The sequence below is a fragment of the Ictidomys tridecemlineatus genome, chromosome 8 (assembly GCF_052094955.1).
Source record: "Ictidomys tridecemlineatus isolate mIctTri1 chromosome 8, mIctTri1.hap1, whole genome shotgun sequence".
Taxonomy (NCBI): Eukaryota; Metazoa; Chordata; class Mammalia; order Rodentia; family Sciuridae; genus Ictidomys; species Ictidomys tridecemlineatus.
In genome coordinates this window covers 53896262-53918295 of record NC_135484.1, presented here as the reverse complement: position 1 = coordinate 53918295, position 22034 = coordinate 53896262, and the positions used below count along the sequence as shown (strand labels likewise).

Here is a 22034-nt window from a genome sequence, read left to right as displayed (position 1 = left end):
CAGCTCAAGGAAGAAACAGAATATTTTCCCAATTAAAAAGTAGCAGCCATTCTGGGGATTGAACTCAGGGGCACTCAGCCACTGAGCCACATTCCCAGCCCTAATTTGTCTTTTAATTTAGAGACAGGGTCTCATTGAGTTGCTTATCACCTTGTTTTTGCAGAGGCTGGCTTTGAACTCATGATCCTCCTGCCTCAGCCTCCCGAGCCACTGGGATTACAGGCGTGGGACACGGCACCAGCCTGATCTTTTGATCAAAACTATGCTATGAAGTACTCATTCTGAATAGGGGCAACTTTCTATACTTCTCTGAGGGTGAGGACTTGCCTTTGTTTTCCATCCTGATAGGTCACCGGACAATAGCCCTGGAGTTCTGCACACTTAGGGAATCGACTCTTCAGCTCTGACAGCGTCAGCCTTTTGGGAATCCTGTCAGCAGGTGGGAGTGGATGAGGTGCCAAGGGAGTCACGTACAATTCTGGGTTCTCCAAAAATTTCTATTAAAAAAGGATTACAGAAGCAAGACCATTTAAAACAGCTACAGTATACCTGTAAAAAATCCATGGAGGCTCTCCTGTTCTTTTCTCCATTTTCAGTTGCAATGTTGTGCCCTTCAAATCACCTGAGAGCTGTTCTCCACACTATGATAACTTTTCCAGTAGGAAGTTCCATATGGTAATCTCCCAAATGATCATGTCTCTCCTCACCTCATTCATTCATATAAAAATGAATTGTTGAGCTTCAACTATGTGACAGGCAGTGTGAATCACCTGCTGGCCTGTCTTCCTGTCCTGCAGTGTAATTAACTAGTTGAGTAATGCCCTTTGGAAGGTGAATTAACTTCTCTAGAGTCAGTTACTCTGTAAAATGGACAGGGTAGGCCAGATACATGATCTCTAATGTCACTTCTACTTTTTAAGTTTTGGGAATACTATTTAAAAAGAGGAAAGAAATGAATTTTCTCAACAAAGAAATAACAATAATTCTACTTCTTCAGAGGAAAATAAAATGTTCAGAGACATCTGATCAGTTTTCATTATTGCCTTCAACTACCAACCATTTTATATCATCAAATTATGGATATTATAATTCCAGGACAAAACCTCATTTTTGTTCCATTAAACAAAAGTACAGTCAGGCATGGTGGCACGTGCCTGTAATCCTGGCTACTTGAGAGGCTGAGGCAGGAGATCATAAGGTGGAGACCAGTCTGGGCAACTTGTCCCCAAATAAAAACTAAAAAAGGGTGGGGATGTGGTTTGGTGATAGAACACCCCTGGCCTAAGTCTCCAGTGCTACAAAAACAAAGAAAAAAAAAAACACATCCCAGAAGTACAGTTGACCTTCCATATCCATGGACATAAACAGCTGGTCCTCTCTATCAGCAGGGCCTAAATCCTTGGGTTCATCCAACCAGGGATAAAAAATACTCAGGAAAGAAACATTGGTTCTATAGTGAACATGTACAGACTTTCCCTGTTATTATTCTCTAAACAAAACAGAACAACAACTAGTTATGTGGCATTTACATTGTATTAGGTATTATGAATAATCTAGAGATGACATAAAGCATATGGGAAGGTGTGTGTAGGTTATATGCAATACTATGCCATTTTGTATAAGGGACTTGACTTTCAGGGATTTTTGTGTCTTTGTTTGGAGGTGTACTGGAACCAATCTTTACTGAGGGAAAACTGTATGAAAAAAATTTTAAGGGTTGGGAGCATAGCTCAGTGGTAAGTATTCTCCAAGCATGCATGAGGCCCTGGGTTTGATCCCAGTACTGCTAAAACAAAAATAAAACAAAAAAACCACATACACTGTTTTAAAAGTACAGTACACAGTAGTATATAGTAGACATATGTCACCTGTTGTTTCATTTCTATTGACTTTTTTTGGTCCTTGGGAGTTAACCCAGGCTCACTTTTGCACTGAGCTATATCCCCAGTCCTTTTTATTTTCTATGTTGAGACAGGATCTTATCAATTTTCTTAGAGCCTTGCTAAGTTGCTGGGGTTGGCCTCAAACTTGCAATCCTCCTTAGTTGCTAGGAGCACAGGTGTGTACCACCGCACCAAGCCTCTATTGACTCTTTTCTTTACTTTGCAGCCTTTGGAGATGAATCTCCCGGATGCCCACCTATGAGTCGAGGCCTCTATGCTCAGCACCCTCTATATTGGTGAGGCTAATCATATGCTCTCCCTATCTGATAGCTAGCTAAGGCCAAGAGCCCATCATTGCCCCAGGGCTTCTGCTATTTCAAAATATGTTCTGAGATTTGCTCTCAGGACTGATCACTGATTTCAGAGACAAAGATTCCAATAATGGGGCTTCTGGTCCTAAGTTTCTGGGTGTTTCTAGGTGTGGCCACCCCTTGCTCTTTGAAGAATTCCAAGATAAGGTGCTTTCTATCCTTGGTAAGTATTTGGATTTAGGAAAAAAACTTACATTTAGTTTTTCCTGGGAACTCATTTTATAATAGTGACCTCTGAACTCTGCTGCAAATTCCAAGGAGTCAGTTACAGAGCAGTCACATAATTCATATGATTCTGCCAGGCTGACAGGGCAGAACTGTCCAAATTCTCCCAGGCGAGAAATTAGTTCTTGAGGTGTGATACACAACTTGTCGATGAGGGCAGCTTTCCCTATTATTAATATATTAACTATTATTATTATTATTATTATATATTTTCATATGAAACAAAGATTTTTTAAAAAATAAAATAATTTCAATTACACAGCACTACACAAAAATATCACGCATTTAAAAATTCCAAATGATAAAGTAAAAAGTCAAAGTTACTATTCATACCTCCGACATCTCAAACTAACACCCTTCCCGAGAGGTAATCATTGTTAGGTTTATATCCTTTTCAATCTTTTTTCTATATATTTGCATATATCATATTTTTGCATCTAGTGTGCTTATGTCACTGTGCCCTAAAATATTATTCTGCAACTTGTTTTTATCAGTTAGTCATGGTCTTTGATATCTTTCTATATTGGTTTATATGATTTACCTAATTTTTTAAATTGATACACAGTACTTCACTATATAAATATACATATAATTTACTTAACTATCTATTGATAAGTGTTCTGATTTAGTTTTTAGCTATTATAAACTATATATTATAAACAATATTTATATAAGCCTACATAATTATTTATGTGTGTAAAAACTGGAATGTGTGTGTATGGGTATATATATGTAAATGTATGTATGTATATATAAACATATATATATATTTGCTATATATTTAAAAAATTTCTATGGGATAGATTTCAGGAAATGCAAATAGGTTGTTGACATGATATTACTGACACTAATTTTTCATTGTGTCCAGATGCCACCCTAGGGAAGAGAAGAAACATGTATCCAAAAGGGATTGGGTTTACCCTAAAGAGGATGTTTTAGAAAGAAAGAGTCCAAGGTCCTTTAATGGATAAGTTTAAGAGTTTTCTTCTATTAGAGCGGGGACTCCAAAGCAATATGAGATGTTACAGAAAATTTTTTTTTATACATCTTAGTATAAAAAATGAGTGAATTTGATGCCAATATATTTTAAAGTAGTCCTTTCATTCATTAAAAAGGATGAAATTCTGTCATTTGCAGCAAAATGATGGGGCTGGAGGACACTATGTCAAGTGAAATAAGCCAGACATGTAAAGATAAATATCACATATTAATCTTAGAAAAGAAGAATAGAACAGTGATTACTAGAGGCTAGGAAGAGGAGGGTGTAAGGGAGACAGAGGGTACCAAAATAGAGTTAGACTGGAGGAATAAGCTGTAGTGTTCTACAGCATAGCAGGGTGACTTACGTTTACAACTTAACATAATTTATGAAGAACTGGAAGAGAGGAGTTTGAAGGCATCAAACACAGAGAAATGATAAGGAGATGTGTTATGGTTTAGGTGTGAGGTGTTCCCCCAAGCTCCTGTTAATGCAGAAATATTCAGAGGTAACATGATTGAATTATGAGACTTGTGACCTGACCAGTCCATGGGGTCTGAATGGACTGACTGGGTGGTAACTGTGGGCAAGTGCAGTGCAGCTGGAGGAGGTGGGTCACTGGGGATCTTCCCTGGAAGAGTTGTTCTCTCTGTATCTCTTTCCTGACCCTGACCTGAGCGGAGAGCTTTCCTCTGCTGGGCCTTTCCCTCATCATGTGCTGCCTCACTTTGGCCCAGAGTAATGGAATCAGTCATCTACGGACTGAGGCCTCTGACACCATGAGCCCCAAATAAACTTTTCCTCCTGTAAGTTGTTCTTGTTCGGTGCTTTGGTTACAGTGATGCAAAAGCTAACTAAAAAAGGGCTGATATCTAAATGTCCCGATTTGACCATTACACATGTGTACCTGTACTGATTATCACACTGTACCCCACAAATATTATTATTATGTGTCAAGTAAGAAGAAAAAATAAATTAACAAGTGATAGTTTGAGTAGCAGCAGTCATTTTTTAGAAAAAAAAATAGATATCCCCACACATTTTAGTCCATTTGGGCCACTTACCAAATGTCTTAGACTGGATAACTGATAAACAACAGGAATTTATTGCTCATAGTTCCAGGTGGGGAAGTTCAAGATCAGGGTGCCAGAAGACTTGGCATCTGGCACTTTCTTGCTGCATCCTCACATAAAAGAAGGGGTAAAGAATTTCCCTCAAGCCTTCATAGTAAGGGCAGTAATCCCATTCATGAGGACAGAGACCTAGAGACGTCATGACCTAATCCCTTCTTAAAGTCCCCACCTCCTAAATCTATTGCATTGGGGATTGAATTTCAACATATGAATTTCTGGAGGACATAAAATTTCAGACCATAGCACCACAGCATTGAATAGTACTATATACTTAAAATAAAAATACTGCTTAGGATTGTTGGGACAAATGTTTAAATTTAATAAATTGTGGTAATATGGGTCGGATATGTTTAAACTTTACATTCACACTTTATTTTACATTTTAAAATATTTTCTTACCTTCTCCTATTCTTTCCAGGTATGTCTGCATGTGTTTGTTTATCATGCAAATTTTCTTAGTGACTTCATTCCACACCCACCACTTACTGTGAAGTCCGTCAATCACATACCAGTTCTGATGCTGTTCTTGATAATATTGCCTAATCTCACCAACATTTTTACGGTACTTTGCATTCTTGACAGCTATAATCTGAGCACTGTTGTGCAATGGATAAGGCAAACTAATAGAGAAACAGAGAAGGAATGGAAAAAGCTGTTAAAAACATAACTTTTTTCCTCTCAGTGACTAAAATTCATTTCTTTGTCATTGTTTTTAAATCGTGTACATTACTTTTGTTCACTTTTTTTTTCCAGGAACAATCTTTTGAAGATCTCCTTGGAAGGCACGTCCAACTCAAAGATGATCATGGGAATGATGGAGTTGGTTTCCAAGAGATTCATCTGATATGCAGTTACAGGGTACCCATCGATGACAACGCTTAACACAGAGAAACATGAAAATAAAAATTCTGCATTTCTTCTTTCTAGTGCTGCCTTCCAGAACATGTCCATCTTTTCAGGACTGACCCTAGGCTTTTCCTTACGTAACTCAGTTTATCTAGGTATTTGACAATAATGTCTTAGACCAGAATGTTAGCATAGGAGAGAGAAAGAAGTGGTTTAATTTGAGATGATAGGCAGAAATACATACAATTTATTCATTGACTGGATGAAGCAGAGAGGGGAAAGGAATATATGGAGGATGAAATTTTAGCTTTCTTAAGCAACATAGAAATAATATGGTATAATTTAGTAATAGGAATGGGTGAAGGTGATATCAGAATTTGCATTTATAAGTGTCTATGTTTAAAACAACAGATCAACTTGTGAAATACATTCAGAATTTAAAAGGCATTCGAATGAGTCAAAAATGAGAAAATAAGTATTTGGATACTTAGTCTCAAACTTAAAATACACGTATTTGGGAGTGATGAACTCTGATAGCTCCCAGTTTAGACAGACAAGGGAGCCAGTTTATCCTCTTGTGCTTTATCTTCTTCATTTTTATACCCTAAACCTCAGTCAGCCCAGGAGCCAGGAGGTGGGCAGTACACACAGGGACACAGTTGGGAAGGCAGAGGTAGGAGAGAGGTCTGTATGCAGACACTTAGCATTGCAGAACTAGGTTTTGGCAGAATTTAAGAGAAAACAGAATATTTTAAACACAGTGCTCCAGTTGTGCTATTAGAGTAAGCATGAGCAGCAGAAAGAACATAGATAGATCCAGATTTGAAACCTGGTTTAAGCTCTCTGAGCTTGAGTTTTTAGTAAAACAGAAAAAATGATATTCAACCTTTTAAAAGAGCAGGTATGTACTAGAATAGAACCTGGCATATATTAGATGCTCAGTAAATAGATGTTCTGGGAGGAGAGAGACACTTTTTGTGTGTGGATATTCTGTGAGGAGGTTGTGATACAGAAGGGGAGATGCAGAGTTGGCAAGCGGAGCTTGATGGTATCTGGGTAGGAATCATTCCGTCAGGATTCATCATGCGTGCCTCTGAACAGAAAGGCTGAAGGTAATTTGTTAGTCCAACAGTCTTGAGATAATGGAATGATTTTCATTATCAAACTGAGAGGAATAAAACTGTCCATAAATTATGTGAGGAGTGACTTTCTAAGTTAGGCAGCTCTGTCATCTGTCAGGGTCTATCTAGCCTTAGTCACAGAATGTGCTCCCCCAGAGCTTTCTAGAGAAGTCGCTAGTATACAGTCTAAGTTTCATGGTAAACAGCATGTAAATGAACATGGCTGGTCTACTATGAGAGAAAAGGTTGCTTTTTGTTATATCTCGACTTCTTTGTCCTGAGTGGCCTTCAGGATTAGGGAAATCCAGGGTGAATGAGCAGCCTTTGTCCTGGGATTGAGGTGAAATAAAACCTTTGTGACTCAACCAGAGTTGCCCTTACCAAAGTCCCTCCTATGCAAAGCTGAACAAAAGGGAGGAAGTAAATCAACTGGACATGTTCCTTCTTATCCCAAAGGGCGTGCTCTGGGAGAAAAGTGTGGCACTCCAGAATATGCTCTCCCATAACTGAAATCAGAACTGTTCAAAGTCTTGACCAGGACCATTGGCAAGGAAGGGCCAAGAGGCTCAGAACACACAACAACCAGCTCAGTGACCTAGGCTCAAGGACGGGGCCTTAGGCTTCTGGAGTAGAGTTTTTACTCCCTGGGTGTGGCAGTGACTGTGCTGGAGGAGAGTGGGCCAGCACAGGAGAGTAAACTAAACACACAGCTAAGCACGTAGCTCTCTTGTCCAGATACAGCATTAAGTGAGGCGCACTGTTGCCTGGGTAGGCAGCGGGTCAGACAGAGCTAAAAATAATTAAGCTTTGAAAATTTGACATCTTGTTCAGAAATTAACCAACATTTCAGCAAAATGGAGATTACCTTTGCTCTGGATGTAGGATTTTATTTTGGATGTCAAAGTTCTGTTGTCCTTGGGAAAACCCATTATCTTTATAAACATTTAGATTATGACATGTCACATTAAGAAGTTTAAGTTAACAAACAAATTCTTCATCTGAAGAGCTGGAACATTATACTATACTTTACTATTCATGGCATCAAATTCATCTTTAACCTTGTCTCGGAATCAGCACCATCTGAGACAGGGAAGGCTGCATTTCCAAAATTCCGTGGGGCAGTAAGAAGCACTTTTGGGGTGTAGAAGTCACATGGGTCTCCTCTGTGGACTGTGTAAGCCTGGAGGCCTTTGTACAACTCGGAGGTTCTGCAGGGATGAAGTGGTCTGCCTGCTAATCTAGCAAGTGAACATTCAAGTTGAGTCTCACTTTGAGGGAATTTAAAATATGTAACTATATTATTGCTCCAAGTTTGAGAAGTACATTGTAACCTATATGATAGCTTTAAACTCTCTTTAAGATAAGTGCTTTTAAACTGCTAGTGAGCAATTTCTTGATGGCCCTTCCTCCCATCCTACTTTCTTACCCTGAAGTATTGCACACACTGTCCATCAGAGCAAGATCTAAGGCTTGGATGGCCAGTTCATCAGGTGCTACCATTCCTTTATGGAGATGCCAATTTAACATCAATCCCAGCTCTGTTTCTGCATGATTGTTCAATATAGTACGCAAAGCATCTCCTATTGACAAATGTTTTAAGCCATAATCACTTGCGAGTTTTTTGGCCACTGAAAAATATGAAATGTTAAACATATTTCACTTCACACATTTATCAGTTAACCTTACTTTTAGACTCTGGTTAATGATATCAATACCCAACTAATCTTCATACTCCTCAAAGAAAATCTGAAAATTAAAATTGCCACATTTTACTGAAATAATAATTGTCAGAGATATGTTATTCAGGTTTGTGATTGATGAAGTTGACTAATGAGTTCATGTGTCTTGGAGGGTTTTCCATAACCAAACCCATCTTCTTCTAGCTGCATGAAGTAGCAAAATTTTTGAGAGCGCTTCAATAATTCCTATGTATATTCTTAATATTTGGGACCATGTCCAAAATAACAATGTAACAACTTGTACAGAATGCATTAATGCCTTTCCCCATAATACCATCACTAACCCATATACATGTAGACGTACATAGGACATCCTATGTTTAATCAACATTAATAGAACTGTCACCATGCATATAAACCCGTCCATAATACTCACATAGTACATAATACAGTACATCATAACTTGACATAATAAGCTCACCAACATGACAGTACTTGCCATAATATTAACTCTTTATAGTACAGAGCACATTAAGATCACTAGCGGTAATACCATATTTGTGTCATAAATCTCTCTCGTTCCAAATGACTATCCCGTACCAACCGTGGTCCCATAATCTACCATCCTCCATGAAACCACCTACTCGTCCAATTACATGTCCCTTTTCTTGCTCTGATCCCATTTTAACTTGGGGGTAGCTAATAGTGAACTTTATCTGGCATCTGGTTCCTACCTCAGGGCCATAAGTCGCATAATCGCCCACTCATTCCTCTTAAATAAGACATCACGATGGATTAGTTCCATTCTAGCCCATGACCCAACATAACTGCACTGTCATGCCTTTAGTGGTTTTATTTTTTGGGGGATGCAGAGACTCAATTGTAGCTGTATTTATTAATCAATATTCTGGATGGTACCATTCTCCTATCTGCCCATCACTGAATTCCATGTTACAATCAGGATCGCATACCTTTTACAACTAGGTCTCAGTTAATCCTTTAGGAAAGAATTTTTTAAAAATTGTAATGGCACACCTGACATTTTTATAGTGACTTATGGCTTATGAGGCAGTTTTTGTTTTTTCCTTCTGTGGCCTTATTGGATATTTTCAACAGTTTTATTGTGTAGATGGAATGGATATTGAAATTCTAATGTCCATTAGACTCATCTGATGGAATAGCTGAACAAATCAACTATCAGGGCCACCCAAAAGGAAAGCCCCTGTGAGATCCACAGAGCAATCTCAGTTTCGCCACAAATGCTGGAACCAGACCTATTTTTTTAAAGTTCTGAAAATAATTAAGTTTTAAAATTTGACATCTTATTCAAAAATTAACCTCCATTTTAGCAAAATGGAGTTACCTTTGCTCTGGATGTGGGATTTTATTTTGGATGTCAAAGTTCTTCTGTCCTTGGGAAAACCCATTATCTTTATGAATTTTAAGAATATGACCCTTGTTGTATTAAGAAGTTTAAATGGGCAAGTGAACTTTTCATTTGAAAAGCTGGAACACATAACTATCCGTTACTATTCATGATGACAAATTAATTTTTGACCTGTTTCTCCTCTTTCTTCAGTCAGCCGCTGAGACCTTGTAACTTTTTTCTTTGAATTATGTCCTATATCCGTACTTTCTATTCTATTCTCATTGTGGCTACTGTTCATATTTTTGCCATGTCATTTGGAAACAGTACAACCAATTAGTTTTTGGACTTACTGCCTTAAAACAGAAACAACAAACAACAAAAACTACAGTTCAAAATTATACAAAATTCAAACACAATAGAAATGCATCTTTTAGCAATGATTAAGATAATGAATTTGCATTTTTTAAACTACAGATTGATATGATTTTTCTCTAAGCCATTTGATCCTAGCTGTTTTTAAGTCAGGTTATAGTTCTGACTGCCTTCTTGCTGTAAGTTGAGTTTGTATGCCAAAAAGGCCCACATGTTAAAGGCTTGGTCCCCAGCCCATGACACTGAGGAGAGAGGTAGGGCTTTGTGGTGGTTTTAGGTGTTGGAAAGCTTATCTTCGAACAAGGTTGTGTGACCTTGGTCTCTTCCTTTCTATTTTTTGTGACCCAGCCATCAGGTGAGCAGTATTGCTCTGATGAACACTCCTTGTCATGCTGTGCTGCCTCAATACAGGCTCAAAAACAATAGGGGCCACCTGGCCATGGACTGAAGCCTTCAAAACTGTGAGCCAAAATAAAACTTTCTTCTCTATAAATTGATTATCTCAGGTATTTTGTTACAGAAACAGAAATCTAACATACTTTTCTGATGGTTATTGATCTATTTAGTTTTTTTTTTTTTAAATCTCGGAGTCAATTTTGATGGTTTCTGAGTCAAGTGGGTTCCTGGGTTATTATCTTTTGGAGTATGCTGGCACTGTGTTTCAGGAGATTTTTTCATGCTTGAGGAAAACAAAGATATATATACAAGCTCACCTGTAGTTTTCCCAGATTTTGGAGGTCCCACAATTACAATCCTAATAGGCACAGTAAGCTTAGGTTTGGGCTGGCGTATATATTTGATTGGGTTCTTCATGAATTTATCTTTAGTTTCCTTACTAGATAAAAAGTAAATATACTGACGATGGATTACAGGATAAAGTGGATTCTCTGCATTTTCAACTGGCTTGAATATTACTCCTTCATATAACTGCAAAACAATTGAATTTGAAAGATCTTAGCATTAATTTACACAGCATTTCTTCCAAATACGTTAAAAAATTTGTGAAATAAGATGTGAGCAATTGTGGGGGTACACATCTGTAATCCCAACAACTCTCAAGTTGGAGGCCAGCCTTGACCATTTAATAAGCCCCTACTGCATAATAAAAAATAAAAGGCCCAGGGAATGTAACTTAGTGGTAGAGCACCCCTGGATTCACCCCCCTTGTACTAGAAAAAAAAAAGATAAAAAGAAAGAATCTTTGTTATGGACTAAGAAAACTATAATCAGATATTAATATAAAATAACTGTAAAAAGTATAAATTATTGTATACCTGTATACAATCAATGAAATATTTTCTATCAGTTAATGAAATTATAGTTCTACTTCCTTTATATTATCTTTAGTATATATTGACTGTTTCTGCCAAGGGGTGCAGATCCATTCCTAAGTGGTGCTTTGGATTTAATTGTCCCCTCTCCCCTATAATTCATATGTTGAGGCAATTAAGTTTAAGTGAGGTCACAAGGATAGGGCCCTAATCCGATAAAACTAATGTCCTTTTAGAAGAGGAAGAGACACCAGGAACACAAATCAAGGAAACTCCATGTGTATACTCAGAAGGCAGCCATCTGCAAGCCAAGCAGAAAGACTTCAAGGAAACCATGCCTATCAACACCTTGATGTTGAATTTTCAGCCTCCAGAATTGTGAGAAAATACATTTTTGTCATTTAAGATGTCCTGTCTGTGGTGATTTGTCATGGCAGCCAGAGCAGACTAATAGAAGTGGGTTCCTGGGTTATTATCTTTTGGAGTATGATGGCAAGGCAAATTCCATTAGGTTCTCTTCCACATATTTGGTACAGATGATGAAATCCTTCACACATAAACATTAACATCAGTCATGAAGGGGAAAAATCTCCATGAAAGGCAGCCTAATCTGAGTATGGAATGGAGTGGGAAGAGCAGTCCTATATCTTCATATTGATGAGAATGAGGATTATGTAATTAATTCAAGTTAGGTTTAAATATCTTATTACAGCATCAGATAGCCATCAGATCAGTCATTCTTGGACTTGACAGAGTAGGTGTAAACTAGTATGGTAATATTATTTCTCCCTGAGCGCTACACCAGGACAGTTGCCACAGGTCAACATTATTGTCAGCATCATCATTATTGAGCTAGGATAAGAAGAAACTCAGGGTGGGGAGGGGTGCCTGCTCTATGATACACATTTGATAATAAAAAAGATGAAAGTTTAATAATTTCATTTGAAATTCCCAAATATTTTTGTAATAAGTTAAGAATATTACACATTTTTTTTAAAAAAAGAAAGAAAAAACATGGCTTTCGATGTTTTTGCTAAAATTACCTTTACAGGGTCCCAATAACCAAATGAACTTATATACTTGTAGGTAAAGGTAAGCATTTTCTCGGCAAGCTGTGTGGATATTGGATAACATTTCTCAAAAATGCTCTCACGATTTTCCACCAATGGCTTCAGTTTTGTATGCAATATATATTGTACAATGTGGATTTTCCGAGCTCCATTAATATGAATCATTGGTATTAAAAACTTCTCAAATTCATCCTGAGGAGAAAAATCATAAAATCTCATGTTTAGTGGGCAAAAGACCAGTTATCACAGGTCAATGGTAATGAGCATTGTGGTGGTATTTAGTCATAGCACATAGTCCCTGATGGTTACTCATTCTGGGAGAAAACAAATATTTTCCAAAATTTAGCTGTGTGTTGACAGCTAAATTTAATTTGACCCTGTAAAGCTTCATGTTGCTCTTGGTTTATGGACTTGTTTTCATATTCTTAAGTGGGAATTCTTAACTGACACAAGGGAATAACAGCCCTAAAATAAATACTTCTTTTGAAATGTTATAAAAAAAAATAAGGCGTAAACCAAATTGATTTTGTTTCATTCTCAAATGCTACTTTTTGCATTATGAAACAATGAAGGAAAAGTCAGAACCTGTATCATTTGTAAATTACTCATTTCTGTTTCAAATTTTTCTCCCAGTTCACTTCTCAGGCGGTCAATTGCATCAATTTCCTGTTCTTCATCTTCCTCGCTCATCTCTTCTTCATCTTTTGGAAACTCTTCTTCGAGGGTGTTTTCAATATCATCTTCATCATCGTCAGGCTCTTCCTCACTAACTTCTTCATCTTCCCTAAATCCACCCTAAGGAAGAAAACACTCTTTTACTATACATGTAAAATATGTGCCAATTGACACCACTAAACCATCTAGAGTACTTTACAATAACTTGATATCAGTTGGTATTCTATGACAATATTCATCTGGCATCCAGAAATTTAATACCTTCAAGACTCTGACACCCTAGAGACCCCATAAGTAAATAAAGAGATAAAATAGTTAATATTATTTGTGTCCATGGTTGTTAGAATGTTACATGTTTTTGATGGGCTTCAGGAAGAATATTTAATGCAGTCAAAGAGTATTAAAAATGTATTAACTAGAATATGATCAGTTTCCTTATATGAAAACAGAATAGTGAAAGTACCTACCTTACAGGATTTTAGGAAACATTAAATGAGTTAGTACACAGACAGTCCTTAGAAAACTCTGTGGCACAAGGTAAGTATGAAAACGATAGCCATTGTTGCGCTATTATAGTCATTCGGTATGAAGTACTGTATTAATAATGTCACTATCCTTTTAGGAGACTATATTCCATTTGAGGTATGTGATTAATTCACGAATGGTTATTGAAGACCATGGTAGGATTTTGGTACTAAGTTGTGAATACAGATTTTAAGAGTTATGGTTCCCTTAGCACAAAACTGAACCTCATAATATGTATTTTCCTGTGTTGACTCCACTCCCAAGAAAACTCCCCAAGTATTCCTTGTCTCAGTTGAGGCATGGCCTTCCAGTCAGAAACTAGGAAGTTATCTTGATCTTGGGGGTTATTGTGACACCTCACTTCCCCAAACCTCTGCCCACCCAGTTACCAAGGACTCTACTCCTGAATGCAATTCCTTATTAAGAAACATATTTCAGGGACTGGGGTTGTGGCTCAGTGGTAGAGCATTTGCCTTGCACGTGAGAGACCCTAGGTTTGATTCTCAGCACTACATAAAAATAAAAAAGTGAAATAAATAAGGTATTGTGTTCAATTACAACTAAAAAATAAATATAAAAAATTTTTTTAAAAAAGCAACATATTCCATTCTTGGAGCTGGGATTGTGGCTCAGCGGAAGAGCACTTGCCTAGCACATGTGAGGCCCTGGGTTCTATCCTCAGCACCACATAAAAATAAATAAATAAAGGTGTTGTGTCCATTTATAACTAAAACAACAACAACAACAGAAAAAATAATAAAAAAGAAAAAAGAAACATTCTATTCTAAGGAGAATGTTTCTAGTATCAAGGTCAAACATTACTTTTATTCTTATTAAAAATTATGCCACATTTTAACTTATCCCATGTTTGGATGATGCTTTTCTTATCTCTCTCCTCTCCCCCATATTACTAGGGGGTTTATTTGTTTTGCAAGCAGAAGCAGCATTATCTACCATATCAATTGGCTACTTTTTCATATAATACATGAAAAGCTAATTTTCAAAGATCTTAAATATATGAAAGTCTTTAATTTCATTCTCCCATGTTATAAATAGTGTGGCTAGGTATAAAATTCCAGGTTGTAAATCATCTCAACTTAGAATTTTAAAGGTGGTCTATGTTTTCTATCATCCAATATTGTTAGTGAGAAGTCTGACATAAAGCTTATCCACATTCCTCTGTGGACATCTTTTTTAAATTTTAGAAATAGTTAAGATCTTGTTTATATCATTGCCAATCAAAAATTTCATGAGGGTATGTGAGGGTATGTCTAATAACTTTTTCATTTATTCTGGTTGGCATTCGGTAAACCCTTTCAATTTGAAGACCCATTGCTCTCTTCAATATTGGAAACGTCACTTCTGATATTTCTTACATTATTTCCTCTTTTATTTTCTGTTTTCACTCTTTTAGAATGTGCATTGATGTTGACTCTTTTGGATTAACTCTATCGTCAGTTCTTTCTTTGATGTTTCTTATCTCTTGTGTTTTTTGTTCTATACTTGAGAAACTTCTTTGATTTTTCATTTTAAACTATCATTCATCTTTGTCTTAAATTATTTGAGTTCTCATGAATTCTTTTTTGCTTTTTGATTTTTCAGAGCATCCTATTTTTATTTTGCAAGTGCAAGTTTTTTCTTGAGTTTTCTAAGGACACTGGAACTCTTTATTTATTTTTTGATTTTTGTTTGCCCAAATACCTTTAATGCAGCAAACCATCAAACCATCTCATACATTTAGGAAATTGTTCATTTTTTAAAAAAGCAAAGAAAACAAAGCCTCTTTTCCATTATTTTCAGGTTCTTATAATATTAAAATTAATATTTGTCCTGGTTTCTTTGTTAATAGTAATAAATCCACCATTGGGGAATACGAATTGTTAATATCAACATGGCACTTAAGTAAATGAAATCTTGTCAAGTACATGGTGACTTGGGTTTTGTTTCTGCATCTGTCTCTTGGCGAATGAAGATACCATCTTCAGGATGTTCCATGTCATCCATTTCATACATATATGATGATGCTATTGCAAGTGTAGTTTCATCATTGCTGAAGGCAAGTGATACGATGCTGGTAGGGTACCAATGGAACTGGCACAGTCATTTTTTTTAAATGGATCCCAAATATTTACAAGTCCATCAGAACCACCTGTGGCAAATGCATTGTGGATATTGTGAAATGAAATGGCATTGACTTGGTAAATCTGCTCAATATTATTTTTATTTATTTATTTTTTAGTCTGTGACATTTGAAAGTAAACTACTTCTTCTGTACCTCGGGGCTTGGGTCCAAGTACTCAACTGCCACCAGGCCTTCAATAGAGCTTAATACATAGCCCTGCTTTTTAAGAATTGCTCTTCTGCAGCGAGTCTGGTATTTCAGGCTGGACTCCCTGTGCTGCTGCACATAGCCCATGTTCCGTAAATCCCACACCAACACTCTGCGGGCCCGCTGAACCTACAATCAGCCGGACTCCAGACGCTGAGAGGGTATACACCTTTTCAGGCTGAGAGAAGGTCCCAGCAATGCAAGGAGTTCTGGGATCCCACAATTTAACTGTTTGATCCCAACTTAACAATATCCATCACATTCACTTCTGGACAGTATTCAACACATCTGATAGGGGCATCATGGGTTCCAGCAAGATTTTCTTCATCAGTGTTCAAATCAAGCATTTTCAACTGATGATCTAATCCCCCACTCCAGGCATGCGTTGGATCCTAGAAGGTGCAGTCCAGGATGGCGCCAGGGTGCTGGTACTTGAGCTAGATGGAGCTGGCCGGCACATCGTAGAGGCGCAACGTAGAAGACGAGACCAGCCCACTGGAACTCTTTAAATGGTTAATATTCCTGGGTTATCTATTAATTCTATGACCTATTGGTTTTTTGTTTTTCTTTTGTTTTGTCCTAGTTTTCCTTCTTCTTGATAACTTTCATCAAGAATATGGTGATTGGGGGGCTGGGGATGTGGCTCAAGTGGTAGTGCGCTCGCCTGGCATGCGTGCGGCCCGGGTTCGATCCTCAGCACCACATACCAACAAAGATGTTGTGTCCGCCGAGAACTAAAAATAATAAATATTAAAAAAAAAAAAAAAAAAAAAGAATATGGTGATTGGGACTGGGGGATGTGGCTCAAGCGGTAGCGCGCTCGCCTGGCATGAGTGCGGCCCGGGTTCAATCCTCAGCACCACATACAAAGATGTTGTGTCCTTTGAAAACTAAAAAATAAATATTAAAAATTCTCTCTCTCTCTTTAAAAAAATATGGTGACCTTGGTTGATTATTTTTATGAAAAAAAGATTAAGTTGACCAATTAAGAGCAATTGTAGCTCTCTGTGAGCAATGTTCTGTAGCATCTAATGTCTTCTAGACATTTTATTTAATTCCTTTAGAAATTGTTTACATTTTTTTTCTTTGGGGTGGCCAATGTCACTATTACATGAGGGGCTGGTAGAGGTGACCTATAGTTTACTCCCTTAGAATCAAATTATATGCAAATAAGTTTTGGTTATGAGTCTCATGCAGGGTAAGGGCTTTACCACTAAGCTACATCTCAGCCCTATATACTATTTCTTTTATTTATCATATTGCTTTGGTTAGTACCTCTAGCATAATACACAATGCTAATTTTTTGAAAAGGCTAACATCCTAAAAATCTTCACAGCAGATCATCTGGAAGACACACAAGTTAATTCTTCCTAAAGAAAAAAGATTTCATTTTTCTAAAGGTGGCAATTTGATTTCCTGTGACATTGTCCCCTACCCTGATCCCTCCGCCTTTTTCCTAACATCTTGCATCTCTTAGTCATTATGATAGAGACGTGTATTCTAAACTTCATGGTCTCAGAGAGCTGCTTCCATTATGAAGAAATAAATTCATTTAACCTCTAACAGATAACCATAAACTGTGGACAAAACCGACTTCTCTCTCCTTCACTCTAATTCATTCAAATGTTCTGGAGAGTAATCAAAAGCAGATTTGGGAGAGTAGTCAGAACAGGACAGAAGCACACGAACAAGGGTAACTCTTCCGATTTTGTACATTTACCAGAGGACAGTCTTAGAATTGTGGTGGTTCATATCGCTAAAATTTTGATAGAAAGTTCATTATCTGACAAAGCAACTACGGGAAGCTGTTACAACCAGGCCCATTGCAGAATGAGGGTAAATCCTGGAGATGAGAGAGCCAGAGAGGGGATGCTATTTTAAATTAAATGTGTAAATATTGTTTGAGCCTCAGGTTGAGCCGTGAACCACGCATATATTCGCAGTTCAGGAACTATAAAAACTGAGCTGCCACCCATCGCAGGTACAGCAGTTTACATGTTTAATCTTATCAAGTTATTTTCCTGCTAATACAAAAGTATCCAGTTGTCTTTGGAGGCAAATAACTAAATCCAGAATCTCCATATATAATATTTACAATTGTGTTATATAATCTAAAATTTCTCAAAATAGGAAGCATCACAAAAGTATGACACATTCTCATGAATAAAGATAATAACCAACTATCCAGTCCAGGTGTTAGAATTACCTAATAAGAACTTTAAAGCAGTTATTATCATTATAATCAATGAGTAGAAGTAAACTATTATTATAGTAATTAAGAAATCTCAGGAGGGAAATAGGAACTATAAAAATAAATAGGTCCTGATCCTGATCCCCAATTCTGAAACCAAAAATAAACAAAGAAAACAGAGGGGATAAACTGAAAATAAGATGCGCAGTAAGTGTGTGATAACTTCCTGTTAGTAGAGAAGGTAGGGGGAGGCTGATTCTGCAGGCAGTGGGACAGGAGAGTGGTGGTGACTACAGCCAGAATGCTTGTTATTAGAAAGAAGAGAGGTAGAGGGAGACATGAAGACAGAGAAGTAAAACAAACAAGTTCACAGGCTTCCCTGGTACAGGAGCAAATTATTTGGATCACCACATTCTCTTATAATTCCCTTAATATTTTTTCCAATTTTTTAAAACTTGACTTGGTTTCTCCTTTGATAGTTTTTCATCTAGTGTAATACTTCCCTTTTCTGATTTTCATTGATTTTTTTAATGTCCAAAATTGAGTTATATTTCCATATATAATGAGCAATGAGCATGTAGATACAAAAATTTAAATCATAATGTCAGTTATAATCACTTTTAAAAACCACACAAAATGAGGGGGATAGAAGAAAAAGGATAGGTAGAAAGGAAATTAAGGGAAGAGAAAAGAAACTGTAATTTTAAATCTGAAAGGCTCCATGAGCTTATTTCCCAAGTATGTTTTCCTCCAGGACAGATTCTTTACAAACCTTTGAATCTTAGGTATTGTGAGTCTAGATGAATCATACCCACATACACTGCTTCCTTACACAATGTACTTTCTTTATATTACATAAAATCAAGGGGAAAAAAAACGTTGTTAGAAACTTAGAAGTGAGTATATTCCAAAAGTTGTCTATTGATTTTTGACATCAACCTAGAGATCTTGAAGGAAACAGACCATGGGACCCACTCTGTGTTCCATGATTAAGAGGACTGAGCCCCTCAGGCTGATGACACCCACCCCCACGCACTTCTCATTCTCACCATTTTAAAGTTTAAAAGCAGATCCCATGACAGACGTGGTGGTGCATGCCTGTAATCCCAGTGACTCAGGAGGCTGAGGCAGGAGGATCGTGAGTTCAATGCTAGCCTCAGCAATTTAGAGAGGCCCTAAGTAACTCAGTGAGACCCTGACTCTAAATAAAATATAAAAAAGGACTGGGGATGTGGCTCAGTGATTAAGTACCCCTGGGTGCTTAACCCAAGGTGCCAAGACCAAGACCCCAAAAGCACATTTCACTTGATGGCTCGGTGGCGTGGCCTCACAAACTCCTCCTGGCAAACTGCCAGGTGCCATCTTGACTTAAGGAGTCATTGTTGTTTTTCAATTCCTCTTCATGGAATGTTTTGCCGAGGATGTTCTGTAGTACAAGCTTTTGAGCTGTAAATTCTTTTAACTTTTGTTTATCATGGAAGGTTTTTATTTCATCATCAAATCTACAATTGAGAGAATAAGGGTGCCTCTAATTCTGGATTTTGAGGACTATTATCAACTCTATGGTTTTCAATGTCTTGAATCACAATCTCCAACCTGTATATCCCCCGGTAAGCCTTGTTTGTTGATTCATTCTGAAGTGTCCTCTGAACTTTAGCCTTTGGGTCTAAAGATACTGCCTCCTCCCTAGGAGGTATCAGAGATGGTCTGGGCCTGCTACTTGGTCCTGGACCTTGTTTCAAGTTCTTCTGGATCCTGACTTTGGCTTTCCCTCCATGCTTAGGATATGTATCTCTTTTAACTACTCACCCAGGTGGAGTCTCACAATTGTGCTTACTTGCTCCCTGGCTCTTATTCTTCCTGGCTTTCTCCTTCTGCTGGCTACTCAACACCTGATAGAAGGGACCCAGGCATCAGAACCAGTGGACAGAAGAGAGCAGGGACTGAAGAGAGGAATAGAGAAGAAAAAGGCCAGGGCTTGGCTTATAGAACATTCTTTAGTCACGTTCTGAGACTGAAGGTCCACGAGATGGCGATATTTTCCTATAAAATTAATGCCCGCAGTCACTTTGGGATGGTGACGTGGTTTCTCCCATTAAAAATGTTTTATGTGCTGCTCAAAAATCAGACATAATGGCAAAGGTTTTAGCTTAGGGCAAGAGGACAAAACTGGGAAGGCAACTCATGGAACTGCATATTCTGCAGCTCAAATAGAAGATAGAGAGGTTAGAACCCCATCCCCCGCCCCATCTCTGCTCAGGACAGCAGAGTATATCTGGATTCAGAATGGGTTCAACTCAGGTGTCACATGAACCAATATGACAATCACACCAAGTGATCCCTCAAGTGCTGCATTTCACTCAATGTTTTGTTGTCTGAGGTAGCAGCAGGACATATCTTATGAAATTTTCATTAAAGGTATTGGAAAAAAATTGTCAGTACATAGTTTTCATCTTTAATAAAAAAAAAACTCAAGAGTTATGTTCTAAAAGTTTGCTGTATAAATTAATCATGTGGGATACACAGTCAATTTTACAATAGAATAAGCCTTAGGAGAGGTAACTTACAAAATCTTCTTTAGTCTATAAAATAGAACGTTGGATCTTTAAATGAAAAATTTAAAAAAAAACATACGATTCCAATGTTAAGTGGAAAAATCATAAATTAAGAATGTGTCAATACCAAAAAAAAAAAAAGAATTTATCCTGAACACTAATTCTTAAAAAAATTTCAGGGGCTGGGGTTGTAGCTCAGTGATAGAACACTTGTTTGGCACGTGTGAGGCGTTGGGTTTGATACTCAGAACCACATATAAGCAATTAAATTAAATAAAGGTCTATTGACAACAACAATAACAAAAAGATTTAACTAGAGTAGCAAAGAAGGAAAATTAAACTATTATTAATTAGGGTGGCTGAAAATTATTAGCTTTTCTCATTTTACAATGAAAACACTAGGCTTAAAGAGGTTAAGTAACTTGCTCAATGTTATACTGCTAGAACAAAACAACAACAGATTGAGAGCTACAGGTCACTGTTGAAGAGCCAGCAAAGAACAGTTAGTAGGTCCAGTTTAGGTCTGCTTGGCTCCAAAATCTGGCCTCTTTCAGTAATTCATTCCTGAGACTTTTAAAGTGATTCTTCAGGGGATCACTGGGATTCCCCAGGGCCTCATGTAGTTAACTGTTCTTGATTCCAGGTGAGGAGGTCTTCTTTACTGTAAATGTTAACATGACACCTTGGACTGAGCAGGCTTTAGGATATGTTTGATGAGGGAATGAACACTGGAACAAGGCCAGAGATTTCTGAAAATTTTGTTCATGGCTTACTTGTCATAATCTGAAGTAATATTAGGCACAGAGCTCAATTACTATTTGTTAATGGAAGGAAGGAAGGAAAGCAGTCAGTCAGTCAGGCCAAGGCAAATAATGAAGAGGAGGCTTCTTGTTCTTAGACTGTGCTTTCTCTCTCTCAGTCTAATGGTTTGGTATATATTCTCAGTTGTGAGCACTCTGTTTTGACAGAGCCCACTGTGTGGGCTCCTCTTCTGCAGTTGTGTGCCCACGGCTACAGTGCATTTTATCTTCAGTCCACTGTGTAGAAATCCAGCATATCCACACCATGCCCATGTGTGGCTATACTTGCAGCAAGTCACACTTTCTGTTATTCCTCTTTTCTCCTTCCCCTGTTCTGCTGAACATTTTTATGCAGGTGGAAATCAGATTATAGGAAGGTCAGTCTTAAGAAGATGTTATAAGGGTGTCTCAGACCAGAAGGAAAAGAAAGGCCGGCGCTCTCCTACCATTTGCCTTGGTCAGAGGCATGACTCGAAGCTGACTGTGTAAATATGACCCTCAGTTCTTTCATAAAATAGCTTGTTTCTAATTTCAGCTTCTCTTTGACTCCTGTATCCTTGAGTTGCTTGACTGTAGCAATCAGAACGCTAAGTCAACTTGGGAATATCTGCTTTCTAAATAAAACAAATCCATGACCTTT

The 22034-nt window shown here is 37.6% G+C and overlaps 1 protein-coding gene, 1 long non-coding RNA gene and 1 pseudogene across 2 annotated transcripts in view; 1 reads left to right on the top strand and 2 right to left on the bottom strand.

Annotated features, from left to right (window-relative positions):
- Ak9 (adenylate kinase 9) overlaps positions 1–22034 on the bottom strand; it is a 126102-nt gene that overhangs the window by 4623 nt on the left and 99445 nt on the right. The window contains exons 30-37 of the mRNA XM_040283189.2: positions 12905–13114; positions 12293–12511; positions 10692–10905; positions 7985–8186; positions 5322–5468; positions 4991–5211; positions 2449–2645; positions 328–497 (exon numbers count right to left, since the gene is read on the bottom strand). Coding sequence (XP_040139123.2) covers positions 328–497; positions 2449–2645; positions 4991–5211; positions 5322–5468; positions 7985–8186; positions 10692–10905; positions 12293–12511; positions 12905–13114 — 1580 coding nt within the window. The remainder of the gene's footprint in view (positions 1–327; positions 498–2448; positions 2646–4990; positions 5212–5321; positions 5469–7984; positions 8187–10691; positions 10906–12292; positions 12512–12904; positions 13115–22034) is intronic.
- LOC120889110 (uncharacterized) lies at positions 77–5517 on the top strand. The gene is made up of 3 exons (XR_005732929.2): positions 77–315; positions 2110–2179; positions 5345–5517. It is a non-coding gene; the product is annotated as an uncharacterized LOC120889110 (long non-coding RNA).
- Positions 15403–16470, bottom strand: LOC101965256 (mitotic checkpoint protein BUB3 pseudogene; annotated as a pseudogene).